Below are 24,549 nucleotides of genomic sequence, written 5' to 3' on the forward strand. Positions count from 1 at the left end.
GCTCCAGCTGACTTTCCGTAAACTCGCATTAGGATTCTAATATGAGACGACAGGAGCAGGTGGGGATAATGAGCTGGCGGAAGGGGCTGCCTATCACACTGCTCGGTGGCCCCTCTTTCACCCCCACTTTGCCTCAGGCATTTTCTACTCAGCTGTGACCTTACTTATGGTGATGCCAATCCAGTGGTCAGGAGCGAGGCGCCCAGCCTGTGTCTGAATCCTCCTACTGACCCTGGGGATCCGTGCGACTTGATCTTAGATATTGGTGGTGAAGCGCCGCTCTCCTTGACAGCATCCAGGAAAGGTAATTACCTTTGCCAAAATGCAAGTGGAAGTTCAAAGCCTCAGCCTTGAAGAGTGTCCCTGGAGACTTCCAGGCCCCCAATGTGAATGTGAAGCCCTCCTGCCCAGTGGGGCAAGGCGCCGGATTGACCTTCGCCTGAGTGGGAGGGCAGTCGCTGTTTGGGTCCACGTTAGGGACGGTCCAGGTCAACTTAACTTGTCATATGCCACGGGAAGACATAAGGTAAGTTAATGATTCTAAGATGAATCAACTGCTCTTTTAGTCAGTCAGTGTCTCTTGAGAATTCATTCACTCAATCCATGAATGTTTTTGACTCTCTACTATGTGTTATGGAACTGGGCTTAACGACATTTAAGTAAAGAGAGAGACAGAGATTAATTCACTGCCCCAAAGAAGGCCTGGAATCTTCTTAGGGAAAAGAATCCTCACAAAACACTCCACTGAGTATTCTTGTGTTTAGCCTGAGTCATGTTGATTTGAAAAATTCCAGCGTAAAAATTGTATATTTTCACACAGTGTGGTAGAAGGAATGCGCTTGTTCTCAGACTATGTTTTGCCCTGGAGATGGGTCCACAGGAAGCCTCTATCTTGGTCACCCTTTGGCACAAGCTTTGCACCTGTTCCCTTCTCCTTGCCTAGATTCTTGTCTCTTCTCTCGCTTTAAAGACCAGGAGTTGTTGTTGTTGTTTTAGAGATAGTATCTTGCTCTGTCACCCAGGCTGGAGTGCAGTGTCACAATCATAGCTCACTGCAGCATCAACCTCCTGGCTTCAAGTGATCCTCCCAGAGGAGCCTCCCGGGTGACTAGGACTACAGCCATGTGCCATCACGCTTAGCTAATTTTTTTATTTTTTGTAGAAATGGGGTCTTGCCATGTTGCCCAGGCTGGTCTTGAACTCCTGTCCTCAAACGATCCTCCCACTTCAACCTCCCGAAGTGCCACCCATGCCCAGCAAGACCTGGATCCTTAACTCTTTGCCTGTCTTTGATCTTTGACACCTCCTGATCCCCAAGCCCCTGCCTCCCACTAGGCAGGCATTTTTGGTTAAAGTATGAGCTCCCACTTTGTATTTATCTCCAGCTTTGGGTGTTCAGTTTGATGGGGACCACAGGTGTCCCCACCTAATTCTCCAGCCCTAATTTGTTTTCTCCCATGTTGCAGTTCCTGGCTTCTTCCCATTTGCCCACACCCTCATTGTGGCACAGTGCCTCAAACTGACACATGCCACAGGCTCAGAGTATCTTCTGATATGAAGAATGACTCTGGTCATTCGAGGGCAGAGAGGATTTCATGACCTTTCCCTGAGAACAGCAGCATGAACTGCAGGGTCAGCAAGGGGGTCGTGTCTGCCTGCTGATAAGGTCAGATGCAGACAGCCCATGTCAGGGAAAGCCCATTTAGCATTAGAAGAGTAAAAAGAAGAAAATACCTCCTCAGCCAGGGGTACTTTGATGTGAACCAATATAATTAGTCTCTGAATGATGAATATAAATGATAATCAATGACATATATGTGCTTAAAAGGTGAGAAGAGATTATCACTGCCTAAACCTTCCTTCTAAAGGATGCCACAAGTGCATGGGTGGAGCATATAGGGTAGATAGGATTTTTTTTTTTTTCAAGATGGAGTCTAGCTCTGTCGCCCAGGCTGGAGTACAGTGGCGTGATCTTGGCTCACTACAACCTCTGCCTCCTGGGTTCAAGCGATTCTCCTGTCTCAGCCTCCCAAGTAGCTGGGATTACAGGTGCACGCCACCATGCCCAGCTAATTTTTGTATTTTTAGTAGAGACAGGGTTTCACCATGTTGGCCAGGCTGGTCTCAAACTCCTGATCTCAGGTGACCTGCCTGCCTCAACCTCCCAAAGTGCTGGGATTTCACGTGGAAGCCACTGTGCCCAGCAGGGTAGATATGATTTAAATTTTTTTTTATTATTGTTTTTTTGAGATGGAGTTTCACTCTTGTCACCCAGGCTGAAGTGCAATGGCACGATCTCAGCTCACTACAACGTCCACCTCCTGAGTTCTAATGATTCTCCTGCCTCACCCTCTCCAGTAGCTGGGATTACAGGCACCCACCACCACACCCTGCTAATTTTTGTATTTTTAGTAGATACAGGGTTTCATCATGTTTACCAGGCTGGTCTTAAACTGCTGACCTCAAGTGATCCACCCACCTCACCTCCCAAAGTCCTAGGATTACAGGCATGAGCCAACATGCCTGGCCAACAGGATTTAAATCTAATTAGATCACTGGAAGACACAGCAAAGTCTCAAAGTGGTTGTCTATGGATGGCACTATGGGTTACATATTATTTTTCCAAAGCTCAGAATGTTCTGAATTTCTTTATTTTTGTTATTCATTTTGAGATGGAGTCTTGCTCTTGTTACCCAGGCTGGAGTGCAATGGCTCAATCTTGGCTCACTGCAACATCCGCCTCCTGGATTCAAGTAATTCTCCTGCCTTAGCCTCCCAAGTAGCGGGAATTACAGGCACCTGCCACCGCTCCCAGCTAATTTTTTTGTATTTTTAGTAGAGTCGAGGTTTCACCATGTTGGCCAGGCTGGTCTCGAACTCCTGACCTCAAATCATCTGCTTGCCTCAGCCTCCCAAAGTGCTGGGATTACAGGTGTGAGCCACTGCAACTGGCCTGAATTTCTTTAAATAGAGAATCTCTATTGCCTTCATAATAACATGTTTTAAAGTTAGTTTTTATTTTAAATGTTAATTTGAAGTCAAAATGCTTTTCCTCTGACTGGGTGTTTAATGCATTTAGGAAAGGCTGAGCATGAAGCCAGGGTTGGGGGATACAGCCTGTTTGGAGGGGATTGTAAAAACGGAGACTCCCAACTGGGATTGTCAGGAAAGGGTCAGAGCCCAGAGAGATGCCTGCTGGAAAAGAAGTGACATGGTTGAATATTTGCCCGGCTAAGTGTCATGCTGGAATGTGATCCCCAGTGTTGGAGGTGGGGCCTGATGAGAGGTGATTGGATCATGGGGGTGGATTTGTCATGAATATTTTAGCGCCATCCTCTTGGTGCTGTCCTTGCGATAGTGAGTGAGTTCTCACAAGATCGGGTTGTTTAAGTGTGTGGCACCTTCTCTTGCTTTCTTGCTCTCACTTTTGCTGTTCGATGTGCCTGCTCCTACTTTGCCTTCCGCCATGAGTGAAAGCTCCTTGAGGCCTCCCCAGAAGCCGAGCAGACGCCATGTTTCCTGTACAGCCTGCAGAACCATGAGCCAATTAAACCTCTTTTCTTTTTTTTTTTTTTCTGAGACAGAGTCTTCGCTCTGTCGCCCAGGCTGGAGTGCAGTGGCACGATCTTGGCTCACTGCAAGCTCTGCCTCCCGGGTTCATGCCATTCTCCTGCCTCAGCCTCTCGAGTAGCTGGGACTACAGGCATCCGCCTCCATGCCAGGCTAATTTTTTGTATTTTTTAGTAGAGACGGGGTTTCACCATGTTAGCCAGGATGGTCTCGATCTTCTGACATTGTGATCTGCCCACCTCGGCCTCCCAAAGTGCTGGGATTACAGGCGTGAACCACCACGCCCGACCAACCTCTTTTCTTTATAAATTACCCAGCCTTAGGTATTTTACAGCAGTGCAAAAACAGCCTAATACAAGAAGTAAGAGGAAAGATGATACCAACTTACCAGTAAGGGTACTAAGATGACACCCAAGTAAAATGCAGAACAGTTATCATTTCATTTGCTTGGCAGAAGGAGGGTGACAGTTTGTAGGGAGATACAATCCAACCAAATTGTTTAGGGGAATGTGAAACCAAATGGTTTAGGGAAAATATGATGAAATTCAATATATTTGAATTTGGGAATATATTCAATATATTTCAGTCCAATATATCCTTACAGAGTGAGGTTTGGCATGGTACCACTGTGGATCATTTGTCTTCTATTCAAAAGAAGGACAATGTCTATGTTAATATTATGGTTCAGGAACCTAACAGCAAGTACAGCCTGCAGCCTGCACTCCCAGCCACTCCTGCTTACATGAGACAACAGTGAGCCACAAGACAGTGTCCCCATCTGAACATGCTTGGCCCTGGGAATCATTAGGGACTCTTAAGAAGCAGAAAGTCCTGACCACCTAAAAATGAGCACCGGCTTTTCACTTAATAGTTTCTGAATATTCACCAGGTCAGGTTTTCTTTTGTTTGTTTTGTATTTTTTGAGACAGGCTGGAGTGCAGTGGCACATTCACGGCTCACTGCAGCCTTGACCTCCTGGGTTCAAGCGATCGATCCTCCTGCTTCAGCCTCCTGAGTATATTATATAATATAGATATCTATATTATATGGATATATATTATATAGATATATATCATGTATAATATAGAGATATCTATATTATATAGATATATATTATATAGATATATAATATATAATATAGATATATCATATATAATATAGATCTATATTATATTGATATATCATAGATAATATAGATCTATATTATCTATGATATATCAAGATAATATAGATCTATATTATATAGATATATCATAGATAATATAGATCTATATTATCTATGATATATCTAGATAATATAGATCTATATTATCTAGATATATCTATATAATATAGACCTATATTATCTAGATATATCATAGATAATATAGATCTATATTATCTATGATATATCTAGATAATATAGATCTATATTATATAGATATATATATGCGATTATATATTATATATAATATAGATCTATATTATATATTATATAGCTATAGTATATATACTATAGATCTATATTATATAGAATATATTATATTCTATATAATATAGATCTATAGAATATATTATATTCTATATAATATAGATCTATAGTATATATTATATAGATCTGTATTATATATACATATACCTATATAATATATATAATATAGATCTATATTATATAGATATAATATACATATTATATGTATATTAGATATAATATACATCTATATTATATAGATATAATATATATATATCTATATCTCAAGCAGGCCACTGTACCTGGCCTGCTTGCTTCTTTTAACCTATGCTATTCCTATTTTTACCTTGACCTTAAAGCTGATTGGACTTCATTTTATGAGAGGATGCTGTGGCTTACCCAGGTCATAACCATTAAATTTATCACATTAACCAATGTTTAACCATGATCACAGATTACTGAGAATACTGGCAAGAAAATGAGTAACTACAAAATTGCAACAAGTTGTGTGCAATTAAATTTTTTTTCAAATATATTTTAGGTTAACATTAAACATTCCAGTTATAATCTCTATTCTGCAGTTGATGCAGAGTTCGTGTTTTAAAAAAAGAACTGCCTTCACAGAAATGTGGACTTATATGCTTTTATATAATAAACTTTATATTTTTAGAGCCATTTTAGGTTCACAGTAAAACTGAGCAGAAAATAGAGATTTCTGATACCTCTTGCCCTCACACATGCACAACCTCCCTCCCTATCAACTTCCCCCACCAGAGTGGTAGATTTTTTACAACTGATGAACCAACATTGATGTATTATCACCTGAAGTCTATAGTTTAGATGACGGTGGGTTTGGACAAATACATAAGGTCATGCATCTACTGTTACAGTCTCATTCACTGCTGTATTAGTCTGTTCTCACGTTGCTGATACCTGAGACTGGGCAATTTACAAAAGAAATAAGTTTAATTGGACTTACAGTTCCACATGGCTGGGGAAGCCTCATAATCATGGTGGAAGGCAAGGAGGAGCAAATCACGTCTTACATGGATGGCAGCAGGCAAAGAAAGAATGAGAAAGACGCAGAAGCGGAAACCCCTGATAAAACCCTCAGATCCCATGAGACTTACTCACTACCATCAGAACAACATGGGGGAAACTGCCCCCATGATTCAATTATCTCCCACCAGGTTCCTCCCACAACACTTGGGGATTATGGGAGTACAATTCAATTTGAGATTTGGGTGGGGACACAACCAAACCATATCAACTGCCCTAAAAATCTTCTGTGCTCCATCTGTTCCTCCCTTCCTCCTTCCCCACTCCCTTCCTCCCCCACTCTACTCCTTGGCAACCACTGATCTTTTTACTGTCTCCATAGTTTTGTCCTTTCCAGAATGTCATATAGTTGGAATCCTACAGTCCGTGGCCTTTTCAGATTGGCTTCTTTCACTTAGCGATATGCATTTAAGCTTCCTTCAGGCCTTTCCATGACTTGATAGCCCATTTCCTTTTAGTGCTGAGTAATATTCCATTGTCTGGGTGTACCACAGTTTATTTTTTCATTTACCTACTGGAGGACATCTTGGATGCTTCCAAGTTTGAGCCAATTATGAATACAGCTGCTACCAACATCTGTGTGGATATTTTGTGTGGACCTAAGTTTTCAACTCATTTGGATACATATATATATATACACATATATATAATACATACATATATATGCATATATTTAACCAAAAATTATAATTAAAATAGTTTCAAAATGTATTTAAAATGTTATTTATTTATTTTTATTTATTTTTTTGAGATAGAGTTTCACTCTGTCACCAAGGCTGCAGTTCAATGGCACGATCTCAGCTCACTGCAACCTATGCCTCCCGAGTTCAAGTAATTCTGCTGCTTCAGCCTCCCAAGTAGCTGGGATTACAGGCACCTGCTACCATGCCTGGCTAATTTTTGTATTTTTAATAGCAATGGGGTTTTACCATATTGGCCAGGCTGGTCTCAAACTCCTGACCTCAGGTGATCCACCCACCTTGGCCTCCCAAACTGCTGAGATTACAGGTGTGAGCCACTGCACCCTGCCCAAAAATATTTTTTAGACAAAAGTCATCAAATAACATAACAAGAATCTTCATGCTACTATCCAGCATACTAGCCTCATCCTTCCCAATCTCCCATCCCAAAAAGTAACCATTATTCTGAATTCATTGTGGATCATTCCCTTCCTCTGCATTTCTTTTCTTTTTTTTTGAGACGGAATCTCGCACTGTCACCCAGGCTGGAGTGCAGTGGCGTGATCTCAGCTTACTGCAAGCTCCGCCTCCCGGGTTCACGCCATTCTCCTGCCTTAGCCTCCCGAGTAGCTGGGACTACAGGTGCCTGCCACCATGCCCGGCTAATTTTTTGTATTTTTAGTAGAGATGGGGTTTCACTGTGTTAGCCAGGATGATCTCGATCTCCTGACCTCATGATCCTCCCGCCTTGGTCTCCAAAAGTATTGGGATTACAGGCGTGAGCCACAGCGCCCAGCCTCCCTTGCATTTCTTATACTCTACTTATATATGTATTCTTAAACAACACACTGTATTTTTGCGTGTTTTCAGCTTTATATCAGTGGTATTATACACTGATTATTTTGCAATCTGCCTTCCTCCTCTCCTGCCCCCACCCCTTATATGAGGCTTATGAAACACATCCATATTGAAATGTTCAGTTCCCTCAATTTCATTGCTGTTTTGTGTGCCATTCTATAAACATCCCACAGTCTGGTTTTCTACTTCTTTGTTGATGGACACTTAGGTTGCTCCCAGATTGTTGCCACAATTGCCAACGATTAGATTACAAACAATACTAACAGAAACATCCTGGTACGTGACAACTCTGGCACTTAAGCAAAACTTTCTCTGGGACAGTGCTACTCAAAATATGGTCTGAGAACTGTTTGTTTCTAGTAAACCAATGCCCTGCTTCCTTAATCATGAAAATCTTACTATGAAACAAACATCAGCTAAACTTGTTATGTTGCATAATAAAGTTAATCTACAACATTCTGGTGCAAGTTCTTCCTTCTTATAGCAGAACTGGCACTCTGCAAATAAGTGAACCTATATTCTCTCTCTCTCTCTCTCTCTCTCTATATATATATATACACACACACACACCTATATACATGTATATATATATATAAAAATTTCATTCCTGGAGATATATATATATATATATAGAGAGAGAGAGAGAGAGAGAGAGAATGAGAATATATCCAGGAATGAAATTATTTATTTTATCTTTTTTTAATTTTTATTTATTTATTTATTTTAAGACAGTCTCACTCTTATTGCCCAAGCTGGAGTGCAATGGCATGATCTTCGCTCACTGCAACCTCCGCCTCCCAGGTTCAAGTGATTCTCCTGCCTCAGCTTCCCAAGTAGCTGGGATTACAAGCACTTGCCACCACACCCGGCTAATTTTTGTATTTTTAGTAGAGATGGGGTTTCACCGTGTTGGCCAGGCTGGTCTCAAACTCCTGACCTCAAGTGATCCACCCACCTACGCCTCCCAAAGTGCTGGGATTACAGGTATGAGGCACTGCCCCTAGCCAGGAATGAAATTATTGAGCCAGATGCAGAATGGTCTATTTTCTAAATTATGGCAAACTGCTCCCACAGCTTAGTACCTAATATCGTAGTGTTAATTCCTACAAATCTGAAATCTTAAGAAACGGGTCTACCTCAAATATTATAGGGCCTGAGACAAGAACACAAATGAAACCGCTGAACAATATGTCTAAATATGAAAAAGTTTGAAGTCATGTGAATAAACCGTTAAATATCTTCTATCCTCCTACCTTGACAAAAATGCCTTTATAACAACCTGGAAGGCCAGGTTCAAATTTACAATTCTCAGATTTTTTTTTTTTTTTTTTGGAGACGGAGTCTCGCTCTATCGCCCAGGCTGGAGTGCAATGGCATGGTCTCAGCTCACTGCAACCTCCACCTCCTGGGTTCAAGCAATTCTCCTGCCTCCAGCTTCCCAAGTAGCTGGAATTACAGGTGCGCACCATCACGTCCTGCTAATTTTTGTATTTTTAGTAGAGATGGGGTTTCACCATGTTGGTCAGGCTGGTCTCGAAATCCTGACCTCGTGATCCACCCACCTCGGCCTCCCAAAGTGCTGGGATTACAGGCGTGAGCCACCACGCCCAGCCTAGAATTCTCAGATTTCTTAAAGTCCACCCTGGAATGTGGGTGGCTGTGGAGAGCTGGCCCTTGACCTGCAGCACGACTACTCTCTTCCCATCTCCAGCTCTGCCCTGCACCTCAAGGACCTCCTGAGTGTGTTTACAGACACACAGCTTACGTGTCCAAACTCCATCTACACACCCATAAACAGCCACCCCTTAGCCACTTTGGGAGGACAGGCTGCATGTAGGAAAGAGCCTCCTCGATCCCTGGAAATGAACTTAGAGCTGCTTAGAGGATTTCACAGCCCGTGCCCCGCAGTTTTGTGGTAGGCAAACAGGCTCCAATGGGCACAGCCTCTTGTCTCTGGGTACCTCTAGCCATTTGGGGATGGGTAGAACCAGAGGAGGGTCAGAGTTGAGCCTCTAAAATAGGCCCAGAGCTGGGCGCAGTGGCTCACGCCTGTAATCCCAGCAATTTGGGAAGCCAAGGTGGGCAGATCACTTGAGATCAGGAGTTCAAGACCAGCCTGGCCAATATGGTGAAACCCCATCTCTACTAAAAATACAAAAAAATTAGCTAGCCATGGTGGCGGGTGCCTGTAATCGCAGCTACTCAGGAGGCTGAGGCAGGAGAATCACTTGAACCAGGGAGGCAGAGGTTGCAGTGAGCTGAGATCATGCTATTGTACTGCAGCCTGGGTGACAGAGCAAGACTCAGTCTCAAAAAACAAAAATGAAAAATGAAATGAAATAAATTAAGCCCAGAGCAGGGACCCCTCTTGCCAGGATATAAGGGCAATACTGGCAACTTTTTACTGTCAATGAGGTTTTCAAATTTTCAATGTTTGTTGTTCATGGTACTCATTAAGATAAAAATTTGTTATGCACCTATATTCATTTCTGCATTTCAATTCTTTATTTTGCCTATATTCATCTTATTTTGTGTTTTCTTGATCCATTTTGCCAGGGTTCTGTCTTATTAATCTTTCAAAGGACCAGCTTTTGGCTTGATTCGTCTTTATTTTTCTGCTTTCTCCATTTTATGGACTTCTTTTTTTTTTTTTTTTTTTTTTTGAGACGGAGTCTTGCTCTGTCACCCAGGCTGGAGAGCAGTGGTGTGATCTCGGCTCACTGCAACCTCCACCTCCCGGGTTCAAGCGATTCTCCTGCCTCAGCCTCTTGAGTAGCTGGGACTACAGGCACACGCCACCACACCCAGCTGATTTTTTGTATTTTTAGTAGAGATGGGGCTTCGCCACGTTAGCCAGGATGGTCTCGATCTCCTGACCTCATGATCCGCCCACCTCAGCCTCCCAAAGTGCTGGGATTACAGGTGTGAGCCACCGCGCCCGGCCTTATTGACTTCTTTAAGATCATTCTTTGAGTTCATTTGATTTAACCTTTCTTGTTGCCTAATTTATTTTGAGTGAAGAATTTTTCTCTAAATACTGTTTTGGCAGCTTCCCACCAATTTTAAAAGACAGTGTTTTCATTATTGCCTAGTTCTACATATTTTGTATTTGTATGATTTTTAAATCCTTTTAAAATTTATGATTCTTTAGTAGCATGTTATTTATTTTCCAAATAAGTGAGCTTTTAAAATTTTTTTTTATTTTTTGAGACAGAGTCTCACTCTGTTGCCCAGGCTGAAGTGCAGTGGCACAATCTCGGCTCACCACAGCCTCCACCTCCTGGGCTCAAGCCATCCTCCCACCTCAGCCTCCCAAGTAGCTGGGACTTCAGGCATGTACCACCACACCTGTCTAAATTTTTGTATTTTTCGTAGAAACGGGGTCTCACCATGTTGTTCATGCTGGTCTTGAACTCCTGGACTCAAGCAATCTGCCTGCCTTGGTCTCCCAAAGTGCCGGGATTATAGGCATGAACCACCTCGGATGGGCCTTTTTAAGCAACCCACTTGTTATTTGTTATTAGTTTTTAATTTTATTGCAATATGGTTAGAGAACATATTTTTTGTTTGTTTGTTTGTTTTTGTGAGGTTTTTGTTTTGTTTTGTTTTGTTTTAGAAACAGGGTCTTGCTCTGTTGCCCAGGCTAGAGTACAGTGTTGCAATCATAACTCACTAGAGTCTTGAACTCCTGGGCTCAAGTAATCCTCCCACCTCAGCCTCCTGAGTAGCTACGACTTCAGGCACATGCTCCCATGCCCAGCTGATTTTTTTTATTTTTTGTAGAGACAGGGTCTCACTATGGTACCCAAACTGGTCTCAAACTCCTGGCCTCAAGCGATCCTCCTCCCTCAGCCTGCCAAAGTACTGGGATTACAGGCGTGAGCCACAGCACCCGGCCCAAACTGAGTTTATCTCTAGAATGCTAGAGTGGTTTAGCATTGGAAAATCTATATGAATCTCTCTTTGTCAGTTTATCTAATTGAGATTAAAATTATATGATTTTTCTCAGTTTTTATAGAAAAAGCTTCATAAAATTAGTATTAATTCACCATTAAATTATTTTTTTAATGTGAAAATAAGATAAAGGGCATCTACAGCAACCATTATATTTAATACCAAAATGTTGAAGGCATTATCTCTAAGATTGATAATAATAAGTTAAGGGTGGGTCACGGTGGCTCAGACCTGTAAACCCAGCCACTTCAGGAGGCCAACGCAGGTGGATCACTTGATGTCAGGAGTTCAAGACCAGCCTAGCCAACATAGTGAAACCCCATCTCTACTAAAAATACAAAAACTAGCCAGGCGTGGTGGTGCATCTCTGTAATCCCAGCTACTCGGGAGGCTGAGACATGAGAATTGCTTGAACCCAGGAGGTGGAGGTTACAATGAGCCAAGATTGTGCCACTGCACTTCAGCCTAGGCAACAGAGCAAGACTTCATCTCAAAAAATAAAAAATAAAAGTCAAGGATTCCTGCTATCAACACTTCTATTCACAATTGTACCAAAAATCCTGGCCAGGACAGTAAGGCAAGAAAAAGAAACAAGAGTCGTAAGAATTGGAAAAGAAAAAACAAAACTGCCTTTATCCACTGATGATGTAATTGTCTGCCTAAACATTCCAAAAATAATCTAAAGATAAACTGTTGTATTAATTTTAACATTTATCGAAGCTGTTGGATACAAAATAAGTATGTGAACTCAATTACATGTCTACCTACCAGCCAGTTAGAAAAGTAATATATTTTTAAGAGAGTCATCCTTTCCAGATTCCTACAGGATAATGGCTACTTCTTAAGTCTGAAATTCTCCATTTATTCTCCAAAAGGCATAAAGATCAACAAGAAAAGCAAATGAAACCATCCCAAAAAGCCTGTCAACATCATCACAAAGAGAACGCTACAAATGTCCATTTACATGCAAGGGAGGAAATAAAGATACAAAACCAGCAGACCCAGCCCCAGAGCCCACACTGAAGCAGTCAGATGAGAACACACAGAAATGAGGAGAGGAAAGCCAGGTTCCTAGTGGTGGCAGAACACAAATAAAACATCACACCCAGAATGAAAGGGTCTTGCTCAGGATGGGGGAAATCTCAGAAGAGCTCTGAGACCAGGCTGATCTGGCTACTAAAGAATCAAAAGGAGGCCAGACTCGGTGTGTCATGCCTGTAATCCCAGCACTTTGGGAGGCCAGGAGCTCAAGACCAGCCTGGCCAACATGGTGAAACCCCATCCCCACTAAAAATACAAAAATTGACCGAAAATCGCTTGAACCTGGGAGGCAGAGGCTGCAATGAGCCAAGACCATGCCACTGCACTCCAGCCTGGGCAACAGAGCGAGACTCTATCTCCAAAAAAAGAGAATCAAAAGGAAGAAAGGTACTGTAGAGTGTGCAGGATCCGGGATGCAGCATTAGGACAGCACTGCTTCTGAGTGAGAATTTGGAAGAGGAGGCATCTATTGAAGTGAAAAGGGAAAGTCAAGCAGTGGAAATTATGGATCCCACAGAAACAAAGAAGTCATAAAATTGGAAATACACTGACCTTCCCAGGCGCCAGAAAATAAGTCATTTGTTAAAGAACCTGTACTTCACTGTACCAACAGGAGAGAGCATTCTTAAACTAAGAAACCTCATCAGTCATTCAAATCCCTCACTCACTCCATAGACACATGTGTTAATGGCTGATCAAGAAAAATTCAAGACACTTTAGAGAACTACCATTTGATGGTAGTTATTGGTATCTACCCAGAGGAAAAGAAGTCATTATACGAAAAAGATACTTTCACACACACATTTATAGCAGCACAATTCCCAATTGCAAAAATACAGAACCAAACCAAATGCCCATCAATGATTTGATAAAGAAATTGTGATATATGTATCCCATGGAATACTACTCAGCCATAAAAAGGAATGAAATAACAACATTCCCAGCAACCTGGATGGAATTAGGGACCATTATTCTTTTTTTTTTTTTTTTTCCTTTTTTCGAGATTGAGTCTCACTCTGTTGCCCAGACTGGAGTGCAGTGGCACAATCTCAGCTCACTGCAACATCCGCCTCCCGGGTTCAAGCAATTCTCCTGCCTTGGCCTCCCAAGTAGCTGGAATTACAGGCACCTGCCACCACACCCAGCTAATTTTTGTATTTTTAGTAGAGAGAGAGTTTCACCATGTCGGCCAGGCTGGTCTCAAACTCCTGACCTCAAGTGATCCGCCCACCTCGGCCTCCCACAGAGCTGGGATTACAGGCGTGAGCCACCACACCCGGCCTAGGGATCATGATTCTAAGCGAACTAACTCAGGAACAGAAAACCAAACATCCTATGTTCTCACTTCTAAGTGGGAGCTAAACTATGAGGATGCAAAGGCATAGTGATACAGTGGACTTTGGGGACTCAGGGGAAAGGGTGGGAGGGGGGTGAGGAATAAAAGACTACACATTGGGTACAGTGTACCCTGCTCAGGTGATGGGTCCACCAGAATCTCAGAAATCACCACTTAAGAACTTATTCATGTAACCAAACACTGCCTGTTCCCCAAAAACCTATTGACATTTCAAAAATAATTCCAAGACACTTTAAAATAAACAGAAGAAGGCAGGCAACCTCCATAGGAAGTTACTACAAGAAGAAAACAGGAAGAATCCAAATTTTTCCACCAATAAAAATATTTCCAAAAAAAGGCAGAGAAAAACTATATAGCACATGCTTCAACATGAATTAAATATAATTAAACTAGCAGCAATGTCTATACACACATACAAAAAAACATGAATAAAAAAACTCCTAATAGAGGCTGAACACGGTGGCTCACGCCTGTACTCTCAGCTCTTTGGGATGCCAAGTTGGGTGGATCGCCTGAGGTCAGGAGTTCAAGACCAGCCTGGCCAACATGGTGAAACCCCATTTCTACTAGAAATACAAAAATTAGTCAGGCATGGTGGCACACACCTGTAGTCACAGCTACAAACAAAGAAAAAACTCCTAATAGAAAAAGACAAAAATGAGATGTAAAACTATTTAGCTCAGAAAAGAAAAGTGCAAGAAAAGACAAAATCATCTCAGGAATTAAGACCAAATTACAAGGTGTTCAGAGGAGAATAGTGGAATAAAAGCATCCAAGACAGTGAGCAATAGTGACCTACCCAGCTATGCCCATCATTAAGCCATTGGTGTCTCAGCTCCAACTCCTCCCTTCTCAGCTTTGTGATGTCAGGGCAACTACAACTGCATTTTGCTTTGCCAGCTGGACCCAGGTTGGCCTTTGGCAAGAAGGGGAGCAAAAGGGAGACTGCAAGGCTAGAGGAGGAGGAAAGGATGAGTTTCCTCCTGTCTGCTCACTGCTCCTGTGAGTATCATCCTAGCAATGCTTCTTCACCCCGACAGCAGCACTTCCTTTCTGAAGAAGCTTTTGAATGTGGTTTGCAGTTTGCAGTTTTTCTAGCACTTGCAGACCTGACCTCATACGGCCCATCTCATATTCACCAGAACCAGTGCAGAGCCCCCACCTTGAAGGTCTGAGTTTTAGCTCCAGGTGCCCCACCTCTAAGTTCCTATTTGTTCCCTTTCTTATTGTTTCTTTAACCCTGGGAGTGGAAGCTGCAGTTGCTACCTCTATGAGACCTTAGAGTTTTCTTTTTATCCTGTTACAACTTTATAATGAACACATTTTTACCTAGTTAACACTTTTTGTATTAAATTCTTACTGTTCAACTAACTTGTGTGTATACTATCTCTTGGCCAGACCCTGACTACACTGGTGAACTTAAATAGAAAACTAATTTCTTGAAATGATCCTGGGTGGTTTATAGGATAAACAGAATGGCCTGAGAACGAGGCTTAAACAGATGGAAGCCCAGCCATGTTCATCTTGCAGGAATCATCTGGGCAAGACAAGCTCTTAATGCCTTTCACATTGCTGCACCCACCATCACCACCACAAATCCCAACATGCAGAAGATTATGAACAGACAGATAAGGCTCGTTCTGCAGATAGGTAGGGACAGGACAGTAAAGAAATTCGGAGGCAAGTTTTTAGACAGTTTCACTTTTCTTAGATTCATCTCTCCAAAAAATATTTATCAAGTACCTTCTATGTGCTAGGCATCAGAAGGGAACAAAAATAAATGACATGGATCTTGTCTTAAAATCTAGACCACTGTTTCTCAACATTAGAATTTATCAAAATCTGGGATACTGTCAAAAATACCTCACCTCTGGAGATGCTGGGTCATTGCAGCTGGTGTGGAACCTACAACATATACTTTTTAACAAGCATCCCAGGTGATGCTGAAGTTGGTAGCCCACAGACCACTTTGAGAAACACTGATATTACAAACAAAAAAAAATATGCAGCAGACACAAAATCATGTGTAGGGGAAGAAAAATCATTGTTTCCTCAATCCTCATAGGTCTTTTAAAAACAAACAAAAACGGAGTCTTGCTCCGTTGCCCAGGCTGGAGTATAGTGGCGTGATCTCAGCTCACTGCATCACTGCAACCTCCACCTCCCAGGTTCAAGTGATTCTCCTGCCTCAGCCTCCCAGGAAGCTGGGATTACAGGCACCCACCACCATGCCCAGCTAATTTTTGTATTTTTAGTAGAGACGGGATTTCGTCACGTTGGCCAGGCTGGTCTCGAACTCTTGACCTCAGGTGATCCACCCACGTTGGCCTCCCAAAGTGCTGGGATGACAGGCGTGAGCCACCACGTCTGGCCACCTCATAAGGTTCTTAGTTGGAATAGACCTCATTAAAAAAACATATATATATATGTATATACACACACACACACACACACACACACGAGAAAAACAAGTTTATTTACATGTATATTTCACATCTACATGGCAGACACCCAGGGAAGGAGTAGTTCTCAAAGAAATAGCTTTGAATTCCAGTTTGTATAGCATCTTCAACGAAGAATAGTGATTTTTAGAGAAGTGACAGGACAAAGGAAAAGGACTTTGGGTCTCTAGAGGGGGCTTCTCTGCGGGGAAGCAAGTAACCGGCAGATAAAAGCGAGTTGGTAAAGCATGTTCAGGTAGATTCCTCTTGCTCCAACTCCTGGCAGATAATGGTCTAAAACTGTCTTCAGTGGTTAACCTTTGTTCTCCCTGGTAAAAGACAGGGGCAGGATGTCTTTTATCTTGTAAATCTCTGTCCTGCATTTAAGCAAATGGAGGGCAGAGAGCTTTCCTGCATCTGTTTCTTCTTAATTGTCTTCAGCTCAACAATCCTCCTTCTTTTGGAGTGGCATGTTCTGGACTCCCGCACATGTCTGGAAGCAATGGTCAATTTCCCTAGAATGTAGATTTATTGATTAAAAAGAGACAAGGAAGAATTTCTTAGGAGGTCAGTTTTATGCCACTACAGGACTTCAGAAAAAGAACAGATCCTTCCTGCTTGATTTTAGGCAATAAATGCTTCCTATCTGACTGATCAGAAGCCCACAGCCTTTAGAAAATATGACTCAAAAAATATTTTTCTTTGAGTTTTTTGACCAACCTTAAAAAAAAGTCCTGCAGGATATTTTCACTTAGGAACCACCAACCAATGTATTTTTTGTCTGTTACCACAAGAAAGCGTATCGGGTTTAAATATGTTTCTTTAATCGTACCCAGGCGAGCCTGACACTTATACTCTTTTGTATTCCTATATTCTTTCTTCCTCTTAATACATTTTTCTTCCTTCTTTCCTGGCTCCAAACCCCTAGTTTTCTCCCTTTCCTAACTGATGATTTTTTTCAATTCTTCAGCCACAGGTGCCCGATAAAATGGCCTTCAATCCCTGCCTTTACTTCCAGCGTATTACCTCACTCCCTCTCAAACGCCAATTAAAGGCTTTGTCCATTCCTGCTTAAAAAAATAGATGAAGGAAAATGAGATCTTTCTACCCAGAAAGACAAGTGCTTGGAAATTGCTAATTAGGTAACCAGAAACTCTGTCAATAATGAGCCCCGGGCTGGGTGCTGTGGCTTACGCCTGTATTCCCAGCACTTTTGGGAGGCCGAGGCAGGCGGATCATGAGGTCAAGTTGTCAAGACGATCCTGGCCAACATGGTGAAACCCCGTCTCCACTAAAAATACAAAAATATTAGCTGGGCATGGTGGTGCGCGCCTGTAGTCCCAGCTACTTGGGAAGCTGAGGCAGGAGAATCGCTTGAACCCAGGAGGCGGAGGTTGCAGTGAGCTGAGATCAGGCCACTGCACTCCAGCCTGCGTGACAGAGTGAGACTGCATCTCGAAATAATAATAATAATAATAAGTCCCCTCCCCTTGCCTGCCAAAGTGACTCCAATAATCACTCGACATGGACTTTACTTAAGAGCTGGTTTGACTTCCCATCTAAATTGCGGTGGCTCAGTGGCTCATGCCTGTAATCCCAGCACTTTGGGAGGCCAAGGCAGGCAGACACCTGAGGTCAGGAGATCGAGACCAGCCTGGCCAACATGGAGAAACCCTGTCTCTACTAAAAATACAATAATAAGCCAGGCGTGGTGGCGCATGCCTGTAGTCCCAGCTACTCGGGGAGGCTGAGGGCAGGAGAATCGCTTGAACCTGGGAGGCGGAGGTTGCAGTGAGCCACGGTCACACCTCTGCACTCCAGTCTGGGCGACAGAGCAAGACTCTGTCTCAGGAAATAAATAAATTGCAAGGAAAGGCAAAACAAATCTCACTGTGAATGTGGCTTGTCCATTTGCTGTAAAAACAGCCCTATTGCCTCCCTAGTGTGAAGCATCAGGTCCTGCTAAGAATGCTGGGTGGAAAGGCCTCTTTTGGAAACATGGCTTTGCTTTGGCAAATATTGTTGCTGATCTACCTGGGATCAGAGCTTAAGGTTCATTCTTACCTTGAGGAAGCAAAGGGGTTTTCATGTGTGTGAAATAGAAAATACCTTTCATGTTGCAAAGACGCTATTTTGAAAAAAAAAAAAAAAATCAGGCCCAATGTAATGGAGAAGAGGTAGCACATCAACAAGATTCTGGAATAAATACAGTACTAACTCCCATCCCCCTGAGTACTAGCTACTAGTAAAATGAGATATAATGTTTCAGGCTTGACAGGGTCTCTGACCTGACCCCATTCTGACATTCCTGGGCACAGAGCTAGTCTAAACATTCATAGAGCTCTTCAATTATATTTTGGCTCTTATATCAGCAGAGTTGAAGAGGAAAACAATGGCAGGGTATATGGGCCTCCTTTCAGATACAGAGTAACAGAAACCCCAACTCAAAGGTCTTTCCAAAAAGGAAATCTACTTATTCATAAAAAGAGAATTTCAGAGATAAAGCAGACTTCAGGTTACCCTCAGTGATGTTAGCAACAGCCCAGATTTTCAAATCCCAGCCCACAATCTATATTGACATCTTCATCTTGAAGTTGGCTGTCCTCCTAGGTGTAAAGTGGCTGCCAATAACAACTGGACTTTCTCTCTAAGGAGGGAGGAAGGACTTCCTTGGAAATCACAAGCAAATCTCTCCCCGAGGCTCTGCAGCCACAAGTTGGTCACATTTCCATTTCTAAACCAATTCTTGACAAAAGGGAACATATTATCCTTAAATTATTTCAGCCCAGGATAAGCTTTCCCTCTGATACTTGGCCGCTTAGTGGAGGGTGGAGGGTTGGAAAAAGTCAGGCCTCTGTTACAGGAAGAAGGAGAAATGCTGAGTGGGCTACCAACAGTGTCCCCCACCTGGAGGGAGAGTCTTCGCTGAGTAGGAGCTTGAAATGGCTAAGTTAAAAACGGAAGTACATCTGAGGACCCTTCCAACTAGCAGATTCCAAGAAGACTCAATAATGCCTGATCCCAAATCTATTCTGAGCTGAGGCACTGTGTAACATCAGGAAACTGTGCAGGTTCTGCAAGAGGCACAAAGATAAATAAAAATGGTTCCATCTGGACTTTATTGCACAGTGAGAGTCATATGAGGTATCTGTAAACAACAAGAAAAGGTAGAATCACTTTGTGGGAAGTCTGATCCACAAGTAAGACTTCTGTGATGGTTAATTCTGTCAACTTGATTGGATTGAAGGATGTAAAGTATTGATCCTGGGTGTGTCTGTCAGGGTGTTGCCAAAGGAGATTAACTTTTGAGTCAGTGGGCTGGGAAAGGCAGACCACCCTTAATATGGGTGGGCACCATCTAATCAGCTGCCAGCACAGCTAGAATATAGAGCAGGCAGAAAAATGTCAAAAGACTAGACTGGCCTAGCCTCCCAGCCTACCTCTTTCTCCTGTGCTCGATGCTTCCTGCCCTTGAACATCAGACTCCGAGTTCTTCAGTTTTGGGACTCGGACTGGCTGTCCTTTCTCCTCAGCTTCCAGACAGCCTATTGTGGTGCCTTGTGAGCACGTGAGTTATTACTTAATAAACTCCCCTTCATATAATATTTTATATGTGTATATATATCCTATTAGTTCTGTCGCTCTGGGGAACCCTAATACAACTTCCGAGGAGGGAGATCATTTCTGAGCAAATTATGAGGAATGGCAGCAAGAAGAAGGTGGCTTCTGAGCTGAGCCTTGTGAGAGATCAAATTTTACATAGTATGGGGGACAAGCATTCCTGGGTAAAGGGACAGCAATGGGGCAGGGCTAGTTAAAAAACAAGATGAGAGCATTATCTTCAGTGTAAATTGCTCCCCCACCAAAAGGACAAAGTGTCTGACTCATCACCTAGTGACTTCACTGGATGTTCTCCTTCTGCCCCACAATCCACCCCTCATTCTTCTCCACCTTCTTGTTCTGTGGCCCCAGAGGCTGGCCTTATGGACTGTATCAACTAGGCCACCTTGTTCCTGGTGTGAATTGGGTTCGACTAAGATGGTATGGGCAGGAGATGACAGAGTGAGAGGAAAGAGAGTTGGAGGTGTGATTCCTCCAGCGTGCTCCTTGCCAGACTATAGGTGGGCAGTAGCCATATTCCTCTAGCAAAAGCTATGGCTTTCCCCAAACAGCCCTTCCCTATAACTAGTGACATGGGAGTTGGGCAGGGAAGTGCTGGGTAGAGAAGGGCCAGGTCCCTGGTGAGGGCTCCACCCTCAAGCCTGTGCCACAGATCTAAGTGGGAACAGGCACTCCTGTTTTCATGACTGAATGTTGCATTTTCCAAGACCACCCTGGCCAACCAAGCCCCCCATCCTGTACCCATATAAACCCAAGACCTTAGTGGGTACACACACAAGCAGCTGAATGTCGAGACCAGCCGACCAGTGACAGCAGAACGATGCAGCAGAGAAGAAAAAGAGGGACGTCTTGATGCCGAGGGAAGGTCGGCCAGGGGTGATTGGAGAAGGGTCCGGCTGCTGGGCAGCCCGACTCCAGGGAAAGATTATTTCCCACCCCTCCACCTTCCGACTCCCCATCCATGTTGCCGAGCGCCGCCTCCATCACTCAATAAAAACTTGCACTTATCCTTCGAGCCCATGTGTGATCCGATTCTTCTGGGACACTGGGCCAGAGCTCAGGGAACAGAGGCTGTCACACTGGCCCTCTGCCCTTGCAATAAGGCAGAGGGTCCATTGAGCTGACTAGCACACAAGCCATCTGCAGATGGCAAATCCGAAAGAGCTTGGGTTACACGTGCCCACCTGGGCTTTGGGAGTTGCAGACACCCACCCCTAGACATTGCTGCAGGGCCAAGAGCCCAAAGCATTCATCCTGGCATCTGCACCTGCCAGTCTGCATGCTCCCCCTAGGGGTTTGAGCTGCAGGGCAACCAAGCAGGTGAGCCACACCCGTGTTGCATGTGCTGCAGGGGGAATCAGGGAATTCTCCCATTTCACTAGCTTTCAGTACCTGCTCCCTCCCTGTCCACCACACTGGAATAGCAACCTTGCAGCATTGCCAGCCCTGGGGGCTTCATTATAATGCCTGGTTTCCTTGCACTATCAATGCCTCTATAGAAAAGGCGCTTGATTAAATTCTCCCCAGTCAGACCTTCTGAATATTCCACCTGCTTCTGGCCTGGACCATGACTGACAGAGATCTTTGTAGTCAACTGAAGTTAGCCAGTGATTATTTTTTTTAATTTCCATTGCTGTTTTCTTATTTCTTGGTTCTAAGTATCTTATTTCCTCATCTTCTAAGTGTGGCATTAATAATGAACTTCCCATCAGATCTATAAGTTGAAACTCTTTCGTCTCTACCTTGAAGAGCTAATATTTCTTTCAAAATGTTGGAACAATACAAATGACAAAAGAAAAAACAGAGAAATTGGACTTCATCAAAATTAAAATCTTTTATGCTATAAAATGTATTATCGACAAAGTGTAAAGCAACCTGCAGAATGGGAGAAAATATTTGCAAATCGTATCTGATGAGGGACTTATATCCAAAATATAGAATTCTTACAACTCAATAAATAACCCAGTGTTTTTAATGGGCAAAGAATATGAACAGATATGTCTCCAGAAAAGATTACAAATAGCCACTGTGTACATGAAGAGATACTCAACATCATTAGCCATTTGAGATATGCAAATCAAAGCCAGAATTAAAACCACTTCCTCCCCACTAGGATGGCTGTAACTAAAAAGGCAAGTAATAACACGTGCTGGCTGGTGAGGATGTGGAGAAATTGACACCCTCATGCATTGCCAGTGGGAATACAGGATGGTGCCAGCCACTTTGACACTTCCTCAAAATATTAAACACGTGCTAGATCTTTTCCCTTTTATTTTTAGTTGGCACATAATATTTATGTGATACAGAATGATATTTCCATACATGTATACAATGTATAATGATCAAATCAGGGTAATCAGTATATCATCACCTAAAATCTTTATCATTTTCTTGTGCCATAAACATTCAAAACCCTCTCTTCTAGTTTTTTGAGAATATAGAATAAATTACAGTTAACCGTCTTCACCCTACTGTGCTACAGAACAGCAGAACTCATTTCTTCTATCTAGCTGTCATTTCGCATCCATTAACCAGCCTCTCCCCGGAGTCTCCTCCTCACCACTCTTCCCAGACCCTAAGACTCACTGTTCCACTCTCTATTTCCATGGGCTCAAGTTTTCTTTTTAGCTTCCACATATAAGGGGAACATGTGGTATTTATCTTTCTGTGCCTGATTAATTTCACTTAACATAATGACCCAGCAATTCTACTTCTAGGTATATACTCAAGAAAGTGAAAATATGTGTCCACACAAAAGCTCTGTACACAAATACATGCATAGCAGCATTATTCATAGTACTCAAAAAATGGAAACAACCCAAATGTCCACCAAATGATGAATGGATAAATAATTCGTGGTCTACCCATATAATGAACTATTACTGGGCAATTAAAAGGAATGAGGTTCCGATTCATGCTACAACATAGTCGGACCTTGAAAACATCACGCTAAGTGAAAGAATTCAGTCACAAAATACTACATGTATGATTCTATTTATATGAAATGTCCAGATTGGCAAATCCATAGAGGTAGAACGTAGATTAGTGGTTGCCTGGGGAGACTTAGGGAGAAATGGGGAGTGACCGCTAATGGGTACAGGATTTCTTTGGGGGATGATGAAAAAGTTCTAAAATTGACGGTGGTGACGGTTGCACATTTCCTTGAATATACTGATAACCACTGTAAACCTTGAATTGGTGTATTACCTGTGAATGATAAAGCTAATAAAATTTTAAATGATGTGTTTTAAAATTTTGGAACCAACTAATTCTAAAAGCAAATGTTGCCAAAATTTCCAAAATATCTTTGTCTATAATCTTTAGGCTATTTCATGTGTCTGACAGCTACTTAGTAGCCTCAAAAGAAATGTGAGAACAAATTAGTAGCTTACTGATCACCATCTTTCCACCCTTTAACCCACTTTGTTTGTTTGTTTTTTCCAGAAGCCAAACCCACACCAAAACATGAACCGGGGGATGGAATTTATTGCTCCTGTATCAGCTCCCACCAAATCTGGTGCCCCGTGGCATTTTCTTTCTCAAGGTCCCACGGATGCCCAGAGAGCAGTCAGAATCAGGCCAGGCACCAGGATGGGCTTGTCCTCAGATCCAGTTGTTGGCACCTTGTCTTCCAGTTACCTAGATCTGCTAACTCTCTCTTACAAGCCTGGGAGGAGAGTGACAAGTTCATACCTAATCGTAAGCTCCGAAGGGTCTTAGCACCTCCAAGTTTAAGGAAACCCACGGGATGCTCTGAAACTTCCATGAAAATGAAGATTGGAGGGATCGTTGCATTCTTGCATGCCTGGATGTTTCATATTCTCTGAATATCCAGCATGAAACTGATCTGATCCCATGCTTTCTTGCCAGCTTGATTTATGTTAAGATAAAAGAAAGCGCCCCTTACCAAGATGCTCTGAAAGCACCTTCTCCTTTGTATTAATGATAACTAATGTTATTAAGAGAACATAAGGCAACTTTAACAAAATAAGAGCTCACTAAAGGGGATCCTGTATGGAAATTCTTCGTGCAAATGCCATTTCGGAGGTGGCATTGTACTTGCAGATGGAGTCTCTACAGGAAGCTATGGCTTCGGTCCTACGTGAGCCTGTACAACCACTCAGCACATAAAGTTCCATGAAATTGGTGCCTCAAACCACAGTATCTATAAAGGAACTCCTAACTTAAAAAGTAATCCATCAATAGTGAGGATTTTTAAACTTTAGCCTAAAAATTTTAAATACTGTTAGTAGTAATAAAGCAATGAGATTTCTCTAAAATTATTGTTGCCTGTATCACTTTAAATCTTTGACATAAATGGAAAGTTGCATGGAAAATGCTAAAGTTCTAAGCAAATAGGTTGAGCATTAATAAATAGGAAGATGAAGTAGGTGAAATTGATTTTGTTAGGAACTGGTGGGAGCTGGTAGAGATAGCGATTTTTTAAAATACTTTTTAAAATTTTTATCTATTTATTTATTTTGAGACCAGGTTACAAGACTGGCTAATTTTTATATT

At 42.5% G+C, this 24,549-nt stretch overlaps 1 protein-coding gene and 1 long non-coding RNA gene across 2 annotated transcripts in view; one reads left to right on the top strand and one right to left on the bottom strand.

Moving 5' to 3' along the window:
* Positions 1-24,549, top strand: part of C6H7orf33 (chromosome 6 C7orf33 homolog) — a 25,294-nt gene continuing 745 nt past the window's right edge. The window contains exons 1-2 of the mRNA XM_003820513.4: positions 1-526; positions 23,476-23,730. Of these exons, the coding sequence (XP_003820561.1) occupies positions 323-526; positions 23,476-23,730 (459 nt within the window). The 5' untranslated portion in view covers positions 1-322. The remainder of the gene's footprint in view (positions 527-23,475; positions 23,731-24,549) is intronic.
* LOC117981149 (uncharacterized) overlaps positions 16,427-24,549 on the bottom strand; it is a 23,119-nt gene continuing 14,996 nt past the window's right edge. Inside the window, exon 2 of the long non-coding RNA XR_004672689.2 lies at positions 16,427-16,925. This is a non-coding gene — a long non-coding RNA (uncharacterized LOC117981149). The remainder of the gene's footprint in view (positions 16,926-24,549) is intronic.

The sequence above is a fragment of the Pan paniscus genome, chromosome 6 (genome assembly GCF_029289425.2).
Source record: "Pan paniscus chromosome 6, NHGRI_mPanPan1-v2.0_pri, whole genome shotgun sequence".
NCBI lineage: Eukaryota > Metazoa > Chordata > Mammalia > Primates > Hominidae > Pan > Pan paniscus.